Source organism: Aulonocara sp. 'chitande type north' Nkhata Bay, linkage group LG15 (assembly GCF_057382095.1).
Source record: "Aulonocara sp. 'chitande type north' Nkhata Bay isolate Kocher_YH1m ecotype deep benthic linkage group LG15, A_spYH_male_GT1.1, whole genome shotgun sequence".
NCBI classification, from domain to species: domain Eukaryota; kingdom Metazoa; phylum Chordata; class Actinopteri; order Cichliformes; family Cichlidae; genus Aulonocara; species Aulonocara sp. 'chitande type north' Nkhata Bay.
In genome coordinates, this window is record NC_141358.1 from 23,712,879 (window position 1) to 23,737,220 (window position 24,342).

The 24,342-nt window shown below is 42.8% G+C and overlaps 1 protein-coding gene across 3 annotated transcripts in view; it reads left to right on the top strand.

The window, feature by feature from the left end:
- The window catches only part of hivep2a (HIVEP zinc finger 2a), a 129,513-nt gene that overhangs the window by 99,513 nt on the left and 5,658 nt on the right, over nt 1-24,342 (top strand). For all 3 annotated transcript variants that reach the window (XM_086265076.1, XM_086265077.1, XM_086265078.1), the window contains 11 exons: nt 6,839-6,911; nt 7,022-8,328; nt 8,634-10,513; nt 10,630-10,890; nt 11,318-11,483; nt 11,687-11,780; nt 12,232-13,942; nt 14,082-14,239; nt 20,153-20,328; nt 21,211-21,312; nt 23,301-24,186. In XM_086265076.1, the coding sequence (XP_086121202.1) occupies nt 7,371-8,328; nt 8,634-10,513; nt 10,630-10,890; nt 11,318-11,483; nt 11,687-11,780; nt 12,232-13,942; nt 14,082-14,239; nt 20,153-20,328; nt 21,211-21,312; nt 23,301-24,186 (6,392 nt within the window). In that variant the 5' untranslated portion in view covers nt 6,839-6,911; nt 7,022-7,370. The remainder of the gene's footprint in view (nt 1-6,838; nt 6,912-7,021; nt 8,329-8,633; nt 10,514-10,629; nt 10,891-11,317; nt 11,484-11,686; nt 11,781-12,231; nt 13,943-14,081; nt 14,240-20,152; nt 20,329-21,210; nt 21,313-23,300; nt 24,187-24,342) is intronic.

Sequence of the window (24,342 nt, forward strand, 5' to 3'; positions counted from 1 at the left end):
ATGACTATAACACAATGACAGTGATGACTGAATCCAACCACATTATCTCTGAATCTAATTCCAAGAGAGGTATATTACAGCTCACTGGGCTTGGAGAGGGTAGAGCCCTGTGTTGTCATTCATGCTTGAAGTGTGTCTTTTTTCTTCTTCCAATGAGAATGACAGTCTTAGGATACTGGGCCAGGATTAGATAGGCACACTGCACAAATCATATTCATTCAGCTTACTTTAGAATGGATTTAAGTAGTAGTAGATGTTGTGGATATTTCAGCCCTTATTGGCACAATTTACATCTACAGATGGTTGAAGGGCAGATGAAACACCTAGTTATTATGCCAGTAAATGAACCAGCTCCTGGTGCACTCTAACACACACACACACACACAGGCATGGGTGTACACACACTCTCTCAGCAGTCCAACTTATTGTTCCAGTAACTTCTGTGTCCCTCCAGGTAAAACAAAGGTAGAGTTTTACTGGAGGTGTGTGTGGTTTCAGTCCAGTTGGGGCCAAACAGAGCAGAGCCAAAAAACAAACACACTGCCAGCTGCCCTCAACCGGCCCTTCTCCCTCCACCCCCACCCCACCCCCCTCTCTCTCTCTTTGGCTGTATAAAGTTGTTAATCACTGAATGGAAACCATTAGTAACATGTTTAAATAATTTACTTAGCCTCTGACCACCCAAAGCACCAGAACACTTCGGCTGCTGCTCAGAAACTCGAACCCAGGCTTTGTGTGTGAGCAGTCCATGCATGCATCTATTTGGTATACATATAACTGTGTGTGTGTGTGTGTGTGTGTGTGTGTGTTAGTAGAGTAAAGGCATCTGACACCAGCTTGCATGACCCTCTTCCTCACCAGCTACGTTCCATTTGTAAACATACCATTACCTCACCTGAATTGTCTCTGCTGTGGCCTAGTTCCCCAGTTTCTATGCTTGTTACCTTTCTGTAGTGTTTATTTCCTCACCTCTGTCCTGTTGCACTCTCCTTGATTACTCTTGTGAGTACTTATTCTCAAACTCCTAAATCTTTCAATTTAAACCTTAACCTTAAATACCTTCTCTATCCTCCTTTTTTGGCTTGTCATTGTGTGCTCTTTTACTGATGTTTTGCCTTGTCTCCTTTCTTTAGATTTGTTTCCTCACCTTTGTTCTACTTTAGACTCCTCATTTAGTCTTCTTCACTCTTAGTATTTAACTTCACCTGAGTGCTTGTCGTTTTTGTTTCCTCACCTCTCCTTCATCTTTATTCCCGCAAGCGAGTCCTTAGTCTTTCCACTTTGTCCCGTTCCCATTGCATCCTTGTTCTTTTTCTCCTTTCTTGGTTTCCACATCTCAGCAAGGTCTCGGTTTTCTTGACAAGTGCTTTCCCCCCTCCTTGATGTCCTTGAGCTTTGTCCTCGCTCTTTGTGTAACCTTCCTGTAATTTGTGCCCTTTCTCCTGCTCTTTTGGTCTTTTTTCCTCTTCTCAAACAGTTTTTCTCCCTCGTTTACTCTCTACATTATGTGCTTTTTCCGTCCATCTGTATTCTTGGGTGCGTGTTCCCTTTTCTTTGTCCTCTTTCTGTTCATTGTGTATTCTTCCCAAAATCCTCCACCTGCCTTTTACATCCTTGTTCCTTCTCTCTCTACCTCTACCTTGGATCCCTTATGATTGTTCACGTCTTTATCTTTTTTTTTCTTTATAAATTCCCCTTTCTTTTCTTAACGAGCATTAATTGTTCCATCTTTTGTGTTCCTGTTCTCTCTCCTGTAAGTTAATACCCATAAGTATCCCTTCTCCAACTGGATCCCTACTTTCTTATTTCCTTATGTATTATTGTTCCCTTATCTGAGTCCTCATCAGTGGCTTTGTTCCTTCTTTATCCTATAATCCATACCTGTTTCCTCATTTGTGTCCTGTATGATTGTTCCCTTTCTGTTTCCTTGCACCCTCCCTGCATCTTTGTCATGTGTTCTCCCTCTTTATCCTTTTAGTCTTAATCATAGAGTATCAAATATGGAACGGGGATCTAATTTGTATTCTGCTTGTGTCTTTTTTACAAATATATTATGCAATGAGTGACAGACAGGGCAAGACAAACACTTGCAAATATGCTTTCTCTCTGTTTTTTTGTCACAGGAATTCCAACCATTTGAGTTGGTATGCAGCACCCTAGCGGGCCAATTTAAGAATAACTAGCCACACGTACACGCGCGCAAACACACAGACACACACGCACAGAGCTCTGTCCTCAACTGTTTCTTTCACTGAAAGTAAATGAGAGGCTTATCTACTGCATATCTGAACAAGACACTGTAGGAGAGGGATTACTGGTGAGCGTGCATGTGGGTGTGTTAGTGATGCATGCATACTCTCATAATGATTCAAGGAGGGAAGGGATTTGTACAAATGTTGATCTATTATCTTGTCGTTTTGGCAACATTATTCCCAACTGTCTTCCCAATAAGTCGGATGAAATCGAGTGAAAGAGAAAGGGAGAGAGAGAGAGTGCCTTCAGCCCTCAGGATTGAACAGCCTCCCACACACTTCACAGAGCAGCACACACACACACACACACACACACAGCCTTTTGTTCTTACTGCATGGTTAATGCCCACACAGTGTTCATACCTCCAGGGTTTGGGCATATGTGCGTATGAGTCTACTTGTACATACCTGCAAGCACATGAATTCTCTTGAATCTCTTGTTGCTTAATTTATATCAACATGTTTATTTAATTAGTTTCCATCAAACTTCTATTTTGTAAAGCAGTCTGTCAAGAGGTCTGAGGGCATTCCCGTACAAGGAAACTGGGATATTGAGAAGTAGTTGCAATATCCTTTTGAATTCCTCAGTTTTAAAGGACAGGTGTGTTGGAAAGATCCCAGCAGGACAAAGCTAGAGGATGGATTCAACAAACTGCTGAAAAGGTGCCAAGTTTCATGTCCAAGGTAAAACTGCCAGTTCAAACAAGGTCTGGGTGAAGGCAACGGTGAGAGGAGTTTCACTTTCAGCTCCTCATACACTCTATAGACTGCTTGTCATCACTTTTAAACACACTGAGTACCTTTAAGTCTAATTCTTCAGGACGTATAGCTGACACTGAGAAAGGAGACTAATCTAATTCCAGAACCACAAGCTAACCAGGTACCTTAAATCAAGAAGAGCAAAAGTAAGAAGCAAAGTGAGACAAGGACAAACTGAACACGGACCATGATCTGAAATTGACTCTAGCCAACAACACCCCCTCATACCTCCTAATAATGACCTTCCCCCTTCATGTTTCCATGTTGCTCTTTGAAAATGTCTCTGAGGATCTGACTATGTTGTTTTAGCTGGATGCACTTATTCATGGCATTGTACAGCGTTATGCCATTTGACGCAGTTCACTTAATCCTTGTTTATTCCTTATACCGACCGGCCTCGGGTGCAGCCCTTCAGCTCATCCACTATCATGTTAGCTCCTCTCCTTTTACTATAGCTTCTGATTGGCTGCATTTCACAAACAAAAGATTTGAACAGCAGGTGGGTTGTATAGATCTTATATAACACAAGCAAAATATAACAGGTTTCATCAATACATGTGTTAACCTTCATATAGATATTTTAAAGCTCCAAATTCTTTATTATTGAGAAAACACCTGAACACGTTTTCAGTAAATTCGTGGAGGTTTCTGCATTCATACAAACAGCACATGTAGTGTGCTTAAAACTGTCTTTAAATGTTGTGTTTAATGTTGTGTGAAATGTGTTTTGGTTGGAGGATTGAGGGCACATTATCATGCTTACTGAAAAGAGGACCATTCAGTTTGCCTACACACAAACGTAAAAACTTAGATCGAGTGTGTTGTTCCAAGTAAAGCATGCCGTGGGTATAAAACACTGCCTAGATCTATTTCCATGTCTATGAAAGCAGAGCTGATCTCTGCTCCTTTATGTTAAGTAACTGTGTTTATTTGGGGCATTTTGATAGATCACTTTTTACAAGTGTTTGAGTGTGTATCACTTCTACTATTTTTACCTCTGAGTGTAGCCTCTGAATGTACTTAGTTTTGACCTACCTACAACTTGGGTGTCTCGTCATGCCCTTTGCCAGCCCACACACACACACACACACACACACGCACGCACAACTGGCACGTATACTTCCCACGCTCATACACACACAAACAGCGCCAGTAGCTATGTCTCTCCTACGCACAGGAACTGGGGCAGGTTGTGTCGGTGAATGTATGAATAAAGCTTTATGTAAGCCATTCACTACAGGCTCCCACTCACACAGCAGATTGTGACCATTCAAAACTTTCATTACAAAACCAGTCACCTTGCATAAGGTTGAAGGGAAGTTAAGCCAAGTTAACCATGTAAGCTGAAAGGTCAGTTTCACCGCTGGTTTATTTGTGGGGTGTGAGTTGAATTCTGATGGATGTTGACGTGTGCGTGATAGCAGCTACTACAGCTGCAACTGGCAGGTTCATCCATATGAGACCTCCAAATGGCAACAAGAGGTACAGTAGAAGTCAAGTGATTTTTTTGTCTTTTTTTTATTAGAGATGATTTTTAAGGAAGCCATATGCGGCTTTTTAGGATAGGATTGTGAAACGTTTACTGAGTCGAAGTCATCTTGGGTGCTTTTAAAAGATCTCTTCAAAAAGCCACACCAAGTAGTAGAAATTGTGTAAAGGTATATTGCTAGGTCAAAAGAATAATAAAGGACATATGGTTCCCAATGGGCTTAAGAGGGAACACAGAATCCCTTCAGTCAAAAATGGTCTATCTCCAATATTTAATGATGGTGCAGCTCTGTTCTGTGACCTCCGTGCCCTTCCTTGCTCATACGTGGAAAGCCTAAGGCAGGAAACACCTCTGATAATTACAAACCACATATTTGCATATAAATATTAAACAATCTGTAGACAAGGGCAACTTTTTTGTTAAGCAAAGTGTTCTGCTTTCAGTTAAAGTCCTATTGATTAACCAAAAAGGAAAGACGTGTGGATGGGTCCAGAAACAGAGAGATCACAGTTGTTGAAAAGCTGTCTCAAAATCACCAGATATGGTCTGAGGGTGAAATTACCTCGTATTGCTCTTGAAAATGTATGTGCATTTATAAAACATGACCGCAGGATGGAACAGGAAGTCTCAAGCCAATCCAGCTCCTACAAACTATATAATAATAAAAGCTGGTCCGGGAATTTCTTGTCATGTCAGCTTTTATGAATGTTTAAGTAATCAAAGGTTTTCTGGTTACTTTGAACAGGATCTCGGACCATTATCCTCATGTGTAGAGTTATATTCTGTATGTTCAGTGACCAAGCTGTTTTGACAGCTAAATCAAACTTTTAATCTCAACTCACTCTGGACTCGTGTTTAACCCAGAACTGACGTTAATCCACTTTCCTCTTTGGCACATCCTCTGCTGCTGTGCACACTGGCACATCCGATGTGTGCTACAGGCGTCAAAGGACACATGAGCCATGACTCATTGATACTGGAGTGTTTCAACATAAGGGAATTATGCCATTCACATTACTGGATTCACACTGTGAAAGGTCTTAAAAAAAGCTGTGCCTTGCCTTGACTATTATTAGTACCATACTTCCCCTGTAGTAATCACCAAGATTGTCTGCCTTTGGCTGCATTTGTGTCAGCTGACCATAATGCTAACCAATCAGCATCACCGGATTATAATGCTAGCTAAACTCAATTGAATCCCCATTGTTGCCCAACTGGAGTTTTCTTCCACATTCTTTCACTCTTAACACCATGGAAAACACAAAGATATGACCCAAGGTTGAGATAATGTTTCTGGTATTTGTTTGTCTGTCTTTCTGAGTGGGCGTAGGGGTTTGGGGAGTACATGTGAAAAACACAAGTTAGCTTAAATTTAACTTTCTTGCTGCTAAGAATAAAACATGTTTTCCTCCGGTGCTATTTATAGGTCTCACGTTGGGCCCCCAGACACAAACGTCACTGAGCCCTGCTTACCAGCACTGAGGCCACAGTGTGGGTGTGTGTGTGTGTTTCTGTCGCAATCAGAGTGTGAGGGAGGTTGTTTAAACTCTGAGATGAGGAAATACAAAGCAAAAATGCAACTTCAGCATGCATGTTTATATGTGCTCTGTGGCTCTGTGCCCCTTCTGCTGTCAGGTGTTGGTGTGGTTAAGAAACGTTAAACAACGGAAACACACACATATACACTGTCTACTGCAGTTTTGCAGTGCAGTTACAGTGCCTGCAAGCACTCTGTCTACATCTGTGTGTGTCTTCTTTTGTTTCTGCGTATCTGTGAGCATTCTCATGATCGCTTTTCAACCAAGTGCATACCAAGTTAAATGTAACCCAGAGAGGAAGAAAAGGTGCTAATGCTGATTGCTGCTCTTCGACTTGGCCTTTTTGGACGCCTACACATATTATGACACTCCGACGTCACTTCCACAGCGCTATTTATAAGCCTTTGTGTCTCTTTAGGAACAGTGTGGGTTTGCTTTTCATCGGTGACTCACTGAGTGGAAGGAGGAGGGAGGGCGGGAGGGAGGAGAAAGGAGTGAAAAAAGGCAACAAGCACAGATGGAATCCAGTGTGAAGAAACTAACTGAGCAATCAATGACATTTATATTCGCACATCAGGCATGTACTTGACAACTTAGTGAGTCGTCTCTGCACAACAAAGTATGTGGTAGCGTGCTGAATTTAGCAGTAAAAAATGTCACATCAACACCAGTCCGACTTATGTTATAAGGGTGATGTCAGACTAAAGGTTATTTACCATCTGTGTATCTGATTACTGTATTGTTGGATGATTTTTGTACACAACACTAATTAGCCTTTTCTCTTGTTTGCTTTGCTTTAGGTCTTTTGGTGAGAAAACTGAAGGACTTGAAGCTACAGAAAAAGGATCTACAAGCACCCTTCCCTCAAGAAAAGTTAGTAATTGAGTATGTTGTTAAACACAGTTTATTACAATTGTTGACTACAGTATTTGCCTAAAATGTTCTCCATGTGCTTCTTCTTTTCTTTTTCTGTCCCTCTGCAGGTCACTCAAGGTTTCTTCTGCTCTTAGATGAACTGGACAGAAGAACAACAGAGAGCAGCGTTCGTGTTTTTACAAAATGGCAGAAGGAGAGAAACCTCTCTGATGTTATCCACTGAAGCTCCCCTTTCTGCTCCACTTGATAATTCCTGTTTCCAGCTTGACTCTATAATCAGTCTTTCTGAGAAATGGATGGATATTTTATGTTTCTGTGAACTTGTTGGCAGCCAGCAAAGGTTCCGCTATCATGCCTGGTAGTTTTGGGACCTTGTAACCCTCAAAGACCTACCCTCCCAAATTCCCTGCATCCCCTCTTCTCTCCCTCTTCTAAACCACGGAGAGCTTCAAGAAAATGGAGGCTCGTGAATCACCTGCGACAGGGCAGAAATGTCCAAACAAGGAACTAGCAAGGGAGAAGGTACCTCTACAAAGAAAATGGGCGTCAGAGCCTTCTGCAAACACCAAACGAAGCACTTTTGCTGACCTGGAGGCTCCTGGAGGATCAGCACCCCAGCAGAAGTACCCAATCACAGGGAATTCTGGAAAGCTGCTATCTGGACCATCTGCAGTTGGGGCCATAGGAGGCCCGCCATCTCAAGACCCACAAGGCCACTTTGCTCAGGGGTTCCACAGGGGATATCCTTACCAACTTGGCCAGCCATACCCTCAACATCCTCAATCTGAACGGTTTCTCTCAGGAGCCAAACCACAGCCAGGCCTAGAGCCTCATGCCTGGCCATTTGCTGGCCAGTTGCCCTCGGATGACCTATTCCCAGGACACCCAGGACACACTCACCCACATGGGGCTGGTGCAGGAAGGTTCCCTCGGCACAAATCTCCTAGTTTACCCAGCTCCTTTGGACAGTATTCTCAGTCAGGCCCGGAGCCCGGAGAGGAGGCCTATGGCAAAAAAGAGCAAAAGCCAAAAAAGCCTGGCAAGTACATCTGCCACTACTGTGGTCGAGCGTGCGCCAAGCCCAGCGTCTTGAAGAAGCACATCCGCTCACATACTGGAGAGAGGCCATACCCTTGTGTACCCTGTGGCTTTTCTTTCAAAACCAAGAGCAACCTTTACAAGCATCGCAAGTCCCATGCTCATGCCATCAAAGCTGGACTCGTACCATTTTCAGAGTTAGCTGTGGCCCGTAGTGGGGACATGGACCAGGCATCACCAGTGGGTGAGGCTGAGGTCCATTCAGATGGAGAGCAGAGTACCGATACGGATGAGGAAGGCGTGGAGCCCACCACCATGCTAACAGACAAAGACAGTCCAACCCTGCAGATCTCCTTTGAAGCTGACAAGAATACAGGTTATTTTCTTCTATAAGACAATTTAAAAAAAATTTTTTAAGTAGAATTTTCCCAAAGAGTCAAAACAGTTTTGGTTCATAGAAACCCCTTCTTAACACATAGCTAGTTCTTTATATCTATGAACATCTTTTGATGCTTAAAATACTATTTGTTATGGGTATGTTTACAATGATCCAAAATAAAAACGTATTGGTTTACATTAATGCTGTTACACAGTTCAGCTACAGTGATATAAACTCTGCATGTATTTTGTTTACTGTGAATGGTTGTAATCTGTATCATCTTCATTTTTCCCACTATAAAGGTGGTGCCGAACCAGCATATGCAGATTCACCTGAAGAGCTACCCATTGGATCTATGAAAGTGCCTATTCTTATCGTTCCCAAGCCTGGGGGAGTCCCCTCCACAGGGATGGAGTGCCCCCCCTTTCATGACATAAAAGTGTCACACCACATGTTAGCATCAAAGGCTGGTGGAAGAGCACGTTCCCTGGATGACTCCCCAACAATCAAGCAACGTTTGGCCCTGAGGCTAAGTGACAAAAAAGGACAGGACACTGACCTTGCCATGTCCCAGTCACTTAACCTCCTCAGTCCTCACAGCAAAGGCAGCACAGACTCTGGCTACTTTTCACGCTCTGAGAGCGCAGAGCAGCAGATCAGCCCTCCAAATACCAACGTCAAGACGTACGAGGAGATTATGTTCGGTCGAACTTGGTACTACCGACCAAGCTCCAGGTCAAGACACTCTATAACAGTAGGCATGGCAGGGGCAGACCCCACTAGCTTGACTACCTTGAAGCAACCTGGTGCAATTCTGGAAATAGGGAAGATAGCTGAGGATCACATCTCTTTTAGAGAAGATGTAGGAATCTCAGAAGATCCAAAGCAGTATCCAACTGGGCCATGTCAAAGCAGTACAGGACTTCTAGAGCCTCCATCAGATTCTGGGCATCTTATTAGGAGTAACTCCATGCCAACTTCCACCCCTCCTAACCTCAGTGTTCCCCAAGGGATACGGGGTAGCCAATCCTTTGACAATGTTGTGACAGATGATGTGTTTTACCCGCCAGGCCATCGTAGGCTCACAAGACAGAGTGCATTTGAAAATTCAACCAATGAAGCCCACGTAGGAGAGGCCGAGGGCTTTGGACACTTACCTAAGAATTTAACTTCGTCTCTGGGTATGAAGATTGGTGAACGCGGCCCAGGAGTTCCAGAACATGTTGCCTTTAGTTATGGTACTAAAGTTAGTATGTCAGAAATAGCCACAAGAAAAAGGAGGAAAGAAAAGAGTGTTGGGGATGATGAGGACAGCCCTGGACACTGCGACAGTAGCTGTAGTGGTTCAGTGGAAATGATAGGGGACTATGACTTTAAACAAGGTAGTTTTGATGGGTCCAGAGCCACCCCAACAGGTAAAGGTTCCCTTCATAGTGCACACAGTCAGTCTGACAGCTTTGACACCTGTGCCAGCATGTGCTCCGAGGACATTGCACTATTTACTGACTCTGAGGGCAGAAAAACAGCTGGGAATGTCATATCAGTTATCCAGCACACCAACTCTCTCAGCCGTCCAAATTCCTTCGACAAGTCAGAGTCTTTTGAACAGCCAGCATATCAGCCTTCAGATAAAGCTCCATGTACTCAGTACTCTGAGCAGTCTGACACAGAGATCTTTGAAGATGCTCTAGGTCCTGAATCCACCCTTCTGAGGACAGAGAGCATGGAGCAGCAGCCACAAAGTGACAGTGACTTGGCCTCCCTTTCATCATCATCAGCTGCAGCCTCACCTGGACAGCCTTATCATATCCCACCCAAACTAGTCAGACAACCAAACATCCAGGTTCCTGAAATCAGGGTGACAGAGGAGCCGGACAAGCCTGATAAGGACACAGAAGCTCCAATGACCAAGGAGCTGGAGAAGCAGCAGCATGTCGAGGAGTTTCAATTGCCACAGAGAAGCGACACACTATCCCAAATGCCATCAGAAAAGCTCCCACCCAAGAAGAAGAGGCTCCGCCTAGCAGACATGGAACACTCATCTGGAGAATCAAGCTTTGAATCGACCTGCACCAGCCTTTCTCGTAGCCCCAGTCAAGAGAGTAACTTGTCCCACTCCTCTTCCCTTTCCATGTCATTTGACAGAGATGAAGGTCTCAAGTCTGTCTCACCAACAAAACAGGTACCCCATTTTTTTAGTAATTTCAAGTGCATTTACGTCTCTTTTATAGTAAGGTCTTCACTGAGGGGTTTGCATCCTGAACAAAGTGGAAACTTTGTCTCTTTGTTTCTGTAAAGGATGATTCTTCAGTATCTGGTGGTGGGCCAAAGCAATCAGAGTTCCTGACTGTGCCAGGTAGTGGTTATTCTAGCCACCACCAGCAGAGGGAAATGAGGAGGTCTTCATCAGAACAGGCACCATGCACGCTGCCTATGGAGTTGCCTGAAATGCGCAGTAAATCCTTTGACTATGGAAGCTTGTCAACCTCAAGACAGGGAGAACTGTACTCCAGTGCTTCTGCAATGAAGGAACGTCGGCGTGGATATCTTGTTAGACAGGTAGTGTATAAACGATTAACTTATATTTAGATTAATTTGGCCGTGTGCCATTTGTATTCCTCAGAAAGAGAACACAGAAGTTGTCAGTGACAATGCATGGAATAAAAGAGCTGGAGTAAAGTAAACAACCTTGCAACTTCTTCAACTGAACATTTAAAAACTCTGAGCTAGATGGAAGAAGAGGACTAGGAGCTTATTAAGGATGAAGGCACTACAAAATAATTTAGTATTTTAGCACCCCCATCAGCTTCATTCAAAGACATCCTAATGATGCCATGCTATACCGACATTATCATCTCAATACAATGCAATCACAATGTTATCATGCACTATATTAAGGTTTATATGGTATCCTTAGTCAAGCTAACCAAATATAATTTTATTAAAGCTAAACCACTTTCCCTCCACACTTCTCTGCATTTGGCAGGCTTCACTGAGTGTTTATCCAGAGGCAGTTACCCAGGAGCCAGGGGGCGCAGAAACGTCAATCAAACAGGAGAGTTTGGAGCATGGTGGATGGCCTGGTCCAGCAGGATCCCCTCACAGCAGCAGCGAAGCAGTCAGCAGAACCAAGAGAACTGGGACTGGTGCTGGTAAGCTTTACATTCATCTTAGTATGTTATCTATACATTTTTTTGTCTTATACTTTATTCATCATACTTTCCCAAACTTTTATTGAAAAATTTCTCGACTCAATAAACTACCCACATCCTTCCGTGCATGGATTGCATTCTGCTATTATAGCTTACTTTTGTAAAATGAGTATTCTTTTCAAATGTATGCATTTTATGCACAGATATAGGACCTCACCAACATCAACAGCACCACCAGCATATTCTCCAACAGAGTGTCAGCGAAGACAGCCTTCCAGAGGAACCTCTCTATAGCAGGTCAGACAAAATATACTTACAGAGAAATAACCTAAAATAATAATAGTACAGCCCTGCTTCAAAAACATCTGGGAAACTGTGTAAAATAACGCAATGAGAACAGAATGTAGTGAATTGCATAGAATTTAAAGTTGAAAGTAGTATCATGGATGCTGGCCTTTAAATTTGTGGTGATAAGAAAGCCTGAATACAGAACACCAAAGAATTCTTAAAAGAGATTTAAGATTTTGATTGTTTAGACCACAAAATGTTTTTTCTCACATTTCTGTAAAATAAATATTTGAAATGTTATTATTTTGGTTGTAACTTCTCTTAAGAGGCTTTACATTATTTGAAAATCATTGCATTACATTTTTATGGTTGTATTTAGGGTCACATTTATTACTGCAAGTACTATGTCAGAAATTGCTGTAGCCTTCAACAAAATTGATAATGTTTTTGTCCTCTATAGGTCCCAGCAGCATCGCTTGCAGGCCCAAAGCTCGTCATCAGAGGGAGAGCATCCAGGTCATGAGGTCATGAGTAAAGATATGATGCAGCAGTACCAGAGTGGCCCTCCTTTCCTTTCTTTCCCACAACCAGGCCTCTTCTGGAATCAGGAGCCTGAACAGACACCAAGACAGCAGCAGACCCAGCAGGCCCAACTGCAACTCCAAAAACTCCACATCAGGTCACCCGGTCTCCCACTTCACAAACAGCAGCCACTCCACTCCCTGCAACAAGTCCACGATCAACAGCCATATGATGGAAAATCAGAAAATCCAACCTCTCAGATTTACTCTGCTTCTTTTTCAAATCGCAGCTCTCCTCTGTCAGCCTCGCTGTCCACCACCTCCTCCATGCTTCTGCAACAGATCCAACCCATATTTGCTACCCAGAACCTGGGCTCACAGGCCTCTTTTCCTGGTTTGCTGGTTCCTGTACGGATCCAAACCCATGTGCCATCGTTTGGTAGTGTTATGTACACCAGTGTTAGCCAGCTGATAGCTTCTCATGGTAGTGGAGCACAAGGTTTGGGTTCAGCCAGGCCAGGCAGTACTGACAACAGCAACATGTCTCCCCCGGTTGGTGTTATGAGTGTCACAAAGCCACATGGAGGAGTTGGAGGAGGTTTCAACTTAGCACATTTCCTAGGGCAGACGGATGGTGCAGTGCTGCGGCACCCACTCTGGAAGGGTCCAGATTCACTACCAGAGCAACGTCTAAACACAGGGATCCCCCTATCACTAACATCAGGCACCATATCCACCACAGATGCATCAGGGTCTGCTATCGGAGGGGGCAAGCGCATGCTCTCTCCTACCAGCTCACTTGAGCTCTTCATTGAGACTAAGCAACAGAAAAGAGTAAAGGAGGAGAGGATGTATGGACAGATTGTCAAGGAGATGAGTGCTGTGGAGCTAAGTGGAACTGAAGGTGGCAGCAAGCCTGACAAGGGACAAGGAAGAGGTCTGAAGAGCGAAGGCTCCATGGATGATTCTGAAAGGATGTCCTCTTCTCCTCCATTAAGTGACTTCCCAGTTGCTACCAAGATTGCCATTCCTGTCCGTTCCTCTGCCCCCCATCTCTCTGACGTCCCTCGGCCTCAGAGCTTCACCCCTCCGCTCCAGATTGTCACAGACCGTTCTCCAGCTTCAGGTGGCTGCGACTCCCCAGAGGAGCTTGACGTGGACGATTCAGCCCAAGAGCCGAGCTCCAGCCCAGAGTCCATGGTTTCCTCTAACGACGCAGAAGACGCTGACAGCACGAAGCAACCTACTTCAAATAAAATGCCTGTCAGCATGCTGGTTCAGCTCGATGCCAACCAAAGCCCAGGATTACCTGGAGCAGCGGGTCAGACTCTGCTGCTCACAGATGTGGCGGATGTCCAGCAGCTTTTCCCGTTCCCTAGCTTACGCACGATGAGCAGAGTCAGCTGGTGTTTCCTGAACTACACCAAACCCAACAGCACCCAGGCAGCTTTGCGTAGCTCCGTCTACAGTTCATGGTGTGTCAGCTCATACAATCCCAATCCTCTGAACCTGAGTACCAAGGCTTCACTGGCTCTGCTGCGGTCCAAACAGAAGAGGAACACTGATTTGATGTACACAACGGCAGCCATGTCTCCACCCAGCTCCGGAAAACTGGTCTCTTCTGTAGCCTGGAAGCTGCGGTTTGATCAGGTATGTGCTGCAGTCATCAGAAGGATAAAAGATTGCCAAGAGAAATATTGAATTATGCACGCATGGACACAACTACAGAGAAACACAACCGCAAGAATCTTAATCTGCCCTTTATGTTACCTTTTTTTTTTTTCTTTAGCTGAAGCCAGAGCTGATGCCAGTAGATGTCAGTCATTTTGGGAGGAAGATGAAAGGAGTGGTTTCATGGGATCGTTCAAAGGAGGAGCAGGTGGAGAAGGAGGTCTCAGTCAAACAGCCTGCTGCTGAACCGACACGCATCAAGATCTTCGAAGGCGGGTATGTCTAATAAAAATACACAATTAAAAGGGACAGGGACAGCCTCTAAACATGACTTGTCAAACCTCCAGAAAACTACTCTCTCTTTCTTTTGTGTACTTGAAGCCATGCCAGTTGATGTCATTCACGCAGCATCAGCTTGTTGGGAGAAATTGTGGACTAGAAAAGGACAAATCTTCATGTAGGAAGTGTCCTCTTTCTAACAGATAAAAGCATGCGGCTAACTAACGTTTAGAGCTCAGCTCAGGAAGATGCTCGAATGTTTACATCCTGTCACACTAGGAGGAGCCTCTCATTATCACAGCAATATGTTTGTCTGGTGGTAGTTGCTAGAGGTACAGAAATAAAATAATTCCTTGGTGAACCTTCTCACTTCAACATGAACAGAAATCATGTACAAGGTAGCAAACATTTAAATATTTGATGTTGGGATCAGCTGCTCCTTTAAAAGCATTTAAATGCTGTTTCTGCTGTGGCATCATAGATCACATAAAGAGATCATTCTGTAGTGTGTTTCGCACTTCCTCAGAGACTACAGGGATAAAACTTGTATGGTCAAAATCAGTTTATTTTTCTGTGAATGAAAAGAGCAGATAAAGATAAAACCCTAAAGATATGCAAAATTAAATCGTCAAAGGAAAAGGTCAGGCTTTACTTAAAATGTAAGCATATACTAACTAATAACCACTTTTATGATATTATTTGTATTAATGCTTTTCCCTTAGAAACTCAGGAATAAGGTATAAAACTTGCATACAGAAAAGTGATTTGTTACAAGTACGTGATTCAAAATACTGAGCTGCCTTTTGTCTTTTTCTTAATCCTAACAGCTGAGTATTCAATAAAAATGAGCACTGGTGACCTCTGTATGGACTGTAAAGACATCTGCCTCATCATGATTAGTCAGAAAAATCTTCTTAGGTATTAAAAAAAGAAGACTTATCCCTTTACAGCCTATTCTTTGGGCTTAATTTGTGCCTGCGAGAGTCGGGCCAAGAGCCTGAGCCTGGTAAACCCATCACGGGCTAACGACTCAGGCTGCATTGCTGTAATTGGACATCAACTTTCATAATTCTTGCTCTGAGTTTTATAGACTGGTGTGAAGTGGGATTTGTCCCTCGTTAGTTGTGTTTTAAAGCCTTTTTCACGCAGTTTTTCTGACACCAACAACTTCAGTATTTATTTCTTTTGTTAGTTGCTGAGAGGAGAAATGCTTTTTTAAAAATCCTATTAGATTACTTCATGTATTCGGCGCAATGTTTTATTTTAGTTTTAAAATTTTTACGAGTTTTTTGCCTTTATTCCAAATTATTTATAGATTTTTTTTCAAAGTTTATTGTTTGTCTGTGACTTCATGTGCGATTGCAGTTCTAATAAATTACTGCAATGTGCAGCACCTTTTTGAAAGCGGTGCATTTTTTTTTGCCAATTTCTGTTTTTAGAGAACATTTCCAGCATTTTAGAACTGCATAAAGTTCGTTTACTCCCACACAACTGAAAAGATTTCCACCATACAGCGATGACAAAACGCAGGACACGTTGGAAATGAAAGTTCAGATTGACCAGAGCTTTAGAAAGTTTTTTTTTTTCTGCATGAGATAAGAAAGCTCTTTTAAGCGACTTTGCATCCATCTTTGTGAACACGAGTCAGCTGATGAATAAAAGCAGAAGCCAAAAAAGAAAGAAGCAGAAAATCTTTGGCAGAAGTCATAACATTAAGAATTATCTTCTGGTTTTGACTCAAAGCAGATGAACTGCTTAATCACACTGTTACAGCAAACGTTGCCCCTCCTTTTAACATAAATATTTAACTGTTGTTAAAACCGTACTTTAGCTTTTTCATCCTTGTGTTCAGTATTTTCCCAAATAAATGTATCAGTTCCCCAAAAAATGAGCGTATGAGGTATTGTTTCAGCACAACAGATGTTGCAGGTGCAAAATTTATCACCAGCTAAACTAACTAAAGTTTATGCCTGGGGTAATCTAACCATGTCAAACTAATGTGTTTTAAAAAATTGAATAAAATATGTCTCCTTCTTAGTCTCAGAGTGTCAGATACTGTTGTTCAGTCAAAGTGGCGGCTCAAAGATACACATACTCGTTGGCAATTGTGCCGTGATGAACCGCATTTAAGGGCTGTCACTCCAAACTAGTCACGTATGAATGGTTGGAAAAGACCTCTGGGGGTCACATGAAAAACACTGGATGATCATCATTTTTCACCATCCAGGGTTATGATAAGAAGAGACAAATCTTAAATCTTAAACCTTTAACCAATATGTGTAGTTTTTGGTGTGTTCTGGCTCAAGACTGTCACGCTCCTTTTATTCTAGTAAGAACTTTGGGCTGTTTCCCCCAGAAAGACATCTGATGACCCTCCCTGTGCTCTTAATGACATGTTTTGACACCTCACTACATATCAATAAACACGCGATTTGACAAGAATTATAATAGGCTCTGGGGTTTTCCAAGGGTTGCCTTGGTAAGCTAACCCTCACTAACTTCTGATGCACACCTTGTCATTTGGTGCAGGAAGCAGACGTGAAATACAAGAGTAAACGCTCAGTTCAGAAAGGAAGAACGAGTTAACCTGAGCAGGCGTCCAAGGGGAAAAGAATAAAAAATGGACATTTAGCATCCAGTACCACCATGGCTGCACCAACAATTAAGGATTCTTAGCTTGCGTGTGTGCATGTATGTGAGACACCTCCAGCATCTGATACTGTGAGAGGACTGCATCTTGTCGGGTGCATAAAGTTTTTAATTGTTTTATTTTATATTGTTCTCATGTTGGCGGAATATTTTCAGATAGATTCACGATAAAGCTGAGTAAAGAGACATATTAAGAATGTTTCAGTACAGCAGATATATTCTCACTATTTACAGGAACCTGGTATGGAGGTAGAATCTATTTACAGAGGATGAAAAGGGGCCCACAGCACCTTGAGGCTCCTAAATAGGTTAATATGGCCACATGAAACTTTTTTGGTTAAAGAAAATGTATCTATAGCACAAAGTATGCAAAGAAACATGAAATCTTTAATCTACTCTGGCTTTATATCATAAATTGGCTTGCATGTCTGCGTCTATTTGAGAAGGCTGGCATCTTTTGCTGAGCAGTCAAAGTTTATATGTTCTATTTATATTCCTGAAAGTTACTCAAATCTAGCGACGAAGCAGAGAAAATGTTTTGTTTATTATTGTGTTGTCATTAAACTCACATCTGGCTTATTTTCCACATAGAAAACTAAGGGATTTTTTTTCAAGTGTACATTCAATGGTCAAATAAAGCCTGTACGAGGGAGTTAAAGCTAACCCCTGTAGAGAGAGACATTCCCACAGTGTCATAATGTTTTATAGCCTACAGTAGAGCCAGTAAGACCAAGGTTACCGAATGGAACAGACGGTGCAGACACACACAACATTCAAATATACCCCTTCTCTCTCTCGCTTTCACACACACACACACACACACACACACACACACACACACACACACACACACACACACACACACACACACACACACACACATATATACAGGGAGGGGAGTTATTAAATGCAGCAGACAGTGAAGTAATTCTCTGGTGTCCCCAAAGGACACTTAAGAGGAATAAGTGGATGAAAGCACACAAACAGAGTGCACAGGAAAGACAAACATATGCACACATACACTCACACAAACAGGCACACAAACAGACTATACCTTAAAAAAAAGAAAGAAACCTGAAATCTTTCTCTATGACAGAAATCCATTAAGTGCAAATTTTGGCCAAAGAACCAGATCTTTTACTGGCTTTACGTTTCGCCGTCAGTCGAACGTTTCAGAAGTTTTGAAAGTGAATCTGCTTTTATGATCTTACCGTGTGCCCTGAATAAAATAGAATAAAACGAAATAATCATCATAATTCATTTTTGGTAACTGGACACAGCTGTGCAAACGTCTCGGCTCAGACGAGCACTCAGAGGTATTTCCCAGTCCGCGGTGCAGTTGAAAGACAAATTTCCCCTCGCTGCTGCAGATGGATTGTTTGATGTACCTGATATTTGACCTCCTTTAACACATGAGGCCCTGAACTACACATTATCCACTTCTCCAGCCACTGCAGACACAACAGGAAACTATACAATCCTCCAGCAGCTTTTGCTACTCCTCCACAAGGATTTATTCGTTTTTTTCTTTAGTACAAAAAAACTGAACTAAATGCGATGCTTCTGCGGCAGAGCAAAAACAGACAGAATTTACCAGAATTTGACTGGTGGTTGGTGGTAACTTCCCTCCATGACTGACAGACTCAGGCAGACATGCACTGATCCCACTGCCAAGTGTCCACTCTTTCACTCATGTGGGATAGAAAATCACGACTGACAGCGATGCTTAAAAAAAAGAAATCTTGTAAAAGAATAAGTGGGACTGGCTGAAGGAATGTGGTTATCTTTTTTTTAGAAAAGATGATGAACAACAAAGCCAGAAGTGGAACACTCCAGTGGTTCCCGTTTTAGCTTAAAACAAAGAAAGGTTGCATCTGTATGGAGGTTACGACCAGGTCAACAGAATTCACAGGGATAATAAAAGACAGCAGGCTTGTTTTCTGCTTACATTAATCATGGTAATCATCGTGAGACACAAAGTAATCTGTTGCAGCTTACTACAAACACACGATGATCAGCTGTGGCAATAACCCCCGTGGAATACGCCACCAGCTGCTTCACAGCGTGCTTCGAAAGCATCCCAGAAGCGGCTCTCCGCTCTCCATTTTTGACAGAAGCTGCGTCAAGATGTGCAGAGCTGATGAGCAGAGACAGGCGTGGCAATGATATTTATTTTCAAAATAAAAGACTTTGTTTATGCCAAATGTGTGATTTGGGATTGTGCAAAAGACAGATGAACATGTGTACAGGTGTATTCCTCAGAGTAAAACTGATAATGCCTGACAATATGTTGGTGCCCCTAAGCTGCCAGAACACCTCTGACCCATCAGATCTGTTAGACGTCACTGGGACCTCTGTGGATTGTGTTTTTCACTGGAATCATTCGAGCGAATGCTCAGCTTGTGGGATTGTGGTAGTGTACAGGCCAAATCAGTGCCTTGAGTCATTCCTGAGCATTTTTTTGAGGGGTGTGGGTGTATTGTCCTTCTGGTGTCCATCGTGTCACCAGGGGTTATTGGTGGCATGCAGTGGTTGGGTAATGAATGGGACTAACCTCAGCTTTGAGGCAAGCAATTGGAAATGACTGCAAATGGAAATTAAAAATTCCGCGGAGTGACATATGACAAGGTGTAAAATATAGCACTATATGAACCATCCCAGCAGGGGTGATGGGATTTAAACATGAATGAATGGTTACTGCAGCCTCTGATCCCTATGATGCATCTGAGCAGAGGAAACCTCATTTCAGTCTTATTTAACCAGAACCTCTGTGTCAGCAAGCATCTGTGTCTCTGACTTTGACCTCTGACCTCTTTGTGGTGAAGGACAAAGATCTTCAATAACCATGAATAGAGTGTCCAATGAAGATTGGAATACATGTTTCATATATTTTTTAATATAAAACTGGATTGGTGTCTTCCTCTGTGTGTGTGTTAGCATTGTGCTGTATGTGTGTATCCGTTTACTGTTTCACCAGCCTTTAATTGTCCCGCTGGGAAAAATAAATTGTGATGAAGTGAACTGAATCACAGCCAACCGTAGAGGGCTGTCTGGCAGTTATATTATAGCAGTACATTATTTATCTTTATACTGTATACATAAGCATAAATAACAACTGTGGCAGGACAAAATTATGATATTACAAGTAAAACTCACTTTCATGGCTTCATTGTTAACAATTGTTTCTGCTATTGTGTTAACAAAGTGCCTGTTTTGCAAAAATGTAAAAAACCTAATCGCTGCACTGTTTCTTTCCTCCAGCTATAAATCCAATGAGGACTACGTCTACGTCCGTGGTCGTGGACGAGGGAAATACATCTGCGAAGAGTGTGGCATCCGCTGCAAGAAGCCCAGCATGCTGAAGAAACACATCCGAACGCACACCGACATCCGACCCTACGTCTGCAAGTTCTGCAACTTTGCATTCAAGACGAAAGGTAGGGCTTCTTTTATATTGTGTTTTGCAGCATGCTATGAGCAAGCCTGGCTACAGTCACTGTGCAACTGCAACCGTCCTTGCAACCCGCCTCCGCCCTAGGTGCTTTTTCGTATCTGTTGTCGCTGATGTCTGCTCTGATCGGGTTTTGCTTCTTTTGCATTTATAGTGTCGAATATAAGTTAGTGGAGAGGAAATGAATCTTATTTTGACTACAGCGCTACTGACTGAACTATGTTTATCTCTGTATGCAAGTAATGCAGTGACTTATTAAGGCCGGGGTTTGATTTATTTTATAACTGCAGTAACCACTGGATATTGTAGACCTCCATAAATATCTTCTAAACTTTCTCCTTGACCATCACAGTAAACCTTGTAAACATTTTTCCAGGTGTTAGCAGCTTTTTACGGCAGACTTTTAGTAGGAAAACTCTTAAGGGGCAGCACTAAGTGGTTAAATGAATGAATAAAACATGCAGAAAGGCTGTTTTTCTGTAGCTGTGGTCAGCAGGAACCTCCATCATATCAGAGGTTAAAGATGCTGACTACCCGATATGTGATCTTTAATAAAAAGCCATTATCCACGGGATAGATTTTCAAATTCATATGTAAAGTATGCGTATCTTTGGATTCTATACATTCTGCCAACTGAAGCAGAGTCCAGACAGGTTGAGTAATTTTGTTATTAAATTAAATTTGTTATAAATTATATATTATTTATAAATTGCAATCTTGCGGTCTCACTCTTTCATCCGCTTCTATTTCCATTTCATCCTTTCTTTTACAGTCTTGTGTTGATGCAGCCCAACAAGCTGTGGTTTCCAGTAAGACTAGTCGAAGGGTCATTAAATGGTGTTTGTGCTTGTGTGTGCGCATTTTGCAGGAAACCTGACGAAGCACATGAAGTCTAAGGCTCATATGAAAAAGTGTCTGGAGTTGGGAGTCTCCATGTCTTCCGTTGAGGACACTGAGGCAGACGAAGGAGGTAGGAGACAAACACACTCATGCATTTACACATACACACACAAACACACACACACATACACACACACACACTTCTTGAGCTGGACTACATCCTGCTGTCTTATTGAGTGCAGCCTGCAGAGCTCTTGGCTCGGTGTAGCTGTGCAGAGACAATTAGTGTAATGGAAAGCAGAGCTTATCCTGACAGCCAGCATCCATGTCAAACAACCACACCTGACACACAAGCTGACTAAAAAAAATATTTTAAAAACACCTCTTATGGCCTTGAAATACTCCAGGAACAATTTAAAGCTACAGCTTAGAAAAAGAAACAAATATTAGCCAGTCAACCTCGGTGACGAGGTTCATGAGGATACGCCAAGGAATACGCCGTGCTATTAATCTGCTGATGTGGAAATAATCTGAAAATTATTACTGGCGAACTTGTCGTGGGCTGATATTGACGAATGAATATGATTTTCCATGAAATATTCATCAGCTGTCTCTCGGGGCTGTGGTCTCGATTTCCCGTTAATCTCCTGATGACTTGATAATGAAGCTGGAAATTAGTGGGATTATTTTTATAATCTATGGAGTTTTCACCATTCGCAGTTATTACTTTCAGCTGATCTTTGCTACACTTTGTTCTTTAAACATCTGAATGGACAGCATCTTGGTATCTAGTTTGCTCTTGTAATGGATCCACTGATTCTCTATACCTCTTTTCTTTGCATAATTTTTGTAAAAGCGGATGAACTTAGCCCTTACCATCATATTTAACCAGAATGGGACTGGTAGCTGGTGGTAACGCCCCACCATGTAGACCACCAAATTAAATGTAACTATGTTTTGGCATGCCATTTAATTGGGATATGATCCCACATATACACAGGGGGTTTTTGGGGAAAGGGAGCGCTACAGAAATCCAGTGAGTGAGTCACTGAGACATAAACACTGGTGGTTTGTGAGAAACTGTTGTATATAAGACTAACTGGAAAAGTAGTCCAATGTTAGTGCAACTGATTTCCGCTGAAATAGTTGCTTAAATACGATTTATTAACTACTTCTTCCTTGTGCTGCATATGGGGGGAAAATAAAATGCTGATGGAATTTCTTTCTTTTTCTTTTTCTTTTTTTTTTTAGATCAATTTCATATTTTTCGATCTCTCTCTGGACAGATAAGAAGCTCTGAACAACAAAAACATGCCTCTGTTTCAACTTGGACTCTTTTGAAAGTCACAAAAAGCAAACAAACTTTTTAATTCCCAGAATTAACGTTTTTCAGCCAATCGTCTGGCTGCATTTTAAAGCGTTGGTTACCTGCCAGCAGTAACTTTGCTGCTACTATACAATAAGACCCTGCCAACATTTGGCTGTAGTCCATCCTGTGGGAAAAACCAAAGTGTTGAGGGTTTAAATAACTTTCTTTTTATTGTGTTTTATTGTTTTGAGCTGGTGGGAATGAGATTTCATTGGTGTTTTGTTTTACACCTAAACTCTGTCACCTATTAATACAAACCATTTCTCTCTCCACTCATTCTTCTGTTCTTCATTGTCCTTTTCGTCTCCTTCTACCTTATTGTTTCCCCCTCCTGTTCCTTTTACTTTATCCTTTCTTTGTCTTCTTCCTGTTTCTCTCCTTCCTTCTTTCTACTCCTTCTGCTTTCTTTTCTTCTTCCTCTGCCTCCTCTGTATGTTTCTTCCCACTCTTTTTGTTTCTGCTTTTTCTCCCTCATCTCCTTTATACATTATCGTTGTTGTTTCTCGTCCATTTTCCCCTTTTTTCTTCCTCTTCCTGTCCTTTCGTCCTTATCCCTGTGTCTGTATTCTGTCTCTTATCTTTCCTTCCATTCTTCTTCTTCTTGCCTTACTACTTCACCTTCAATTATTTTTCCTTATCTCTTTTTCATACCTGTTTTTCACTCATCTCCTGCTTATAATATTTTTTCACATCTTCTTCCACTTCCTCTTTTTCCTTCTCTCTCTTGCTGCTTTCTCCTCTTCTTCAAGATGTCGGAGATGAAGGCCAGAGGTCTTCAGAGAAGAATTCCAGAGGCGAGATGGCAGATCACCAGTTTTCAGATGCTGATGACTCAGAGGGTGGTGAAGAAGATGGTGATGAGGTGGATGATGAAGACGACGACGAAGAAGACTATGATGGTGACTCCACCCCAAAGACTCGCTCTCGCTCGACCAGCCCGCAGCCTTATGGCCTGCCCTCCCTTTCTGTCACAGCTGTGGCCGCCTCCCAACCTGTTCCTCACTTCTCTTACCATTCAGCGTCCGACCTCCTGGGAAACACCAGCAGGCCGCCTCTGTTTGGCTATTTCACCACCGTGCCGAGTATCCAGATCACACCGCAGGCTCCGCCTACCGACCTGGCCAGGCGGGAGCACAGTCAGTCAGAGTACCACAGAGGCCAGCAGCGGTCGCAGGGTAGCAGGTTGCTGGTTCCACCCTCCTCCTCCTCTTCCATGGATGAAGACCTTCCCGTCCCCTCCCCAGATCTCTCCTCCCCCTCATCACGACTTTCCTCACCCGGTTTGGACCACTCTGGCTGCCCATCCCCCATTTCCCCATCCTCCTCACCCTCAGCCCGCCATTACCTCTCCCCACGTCGTGACCTCTCACCCCGCGCAGGACACCTGTCACCCCGGCGGGACATTTCTCCTCTGCGTCACATCTCCCCTAAGAGAGACCTGGGAGCAGCAGGGGGATACAGGCGAGACCTTTCACCAAGAAGGGGACACCTGTCACTGCTTTCTCCCTTGTCTCGGCCCACGTCACCATCGGGAAGAGATTACAAGCGAGACCTTTCACCACGAGGCCGCCACAGGGGGATGATCCGGCCTGTGTCTCCTCGCAGAGGACTTCACCAACACCTTCACCACCAAAGGTAAGCTCAAATTCTGAATGATTTCAGCCACTTTGTTACTTAATGGTTAATGGTTTTAGCAAGTTCCAGGTCCGAAGAAGAACCTTTTCCATTTAATCCAGTACCCCTAACTGATTCACTTAAATAGCTTAACAGCAAACCTCAGTTCAACTTAAA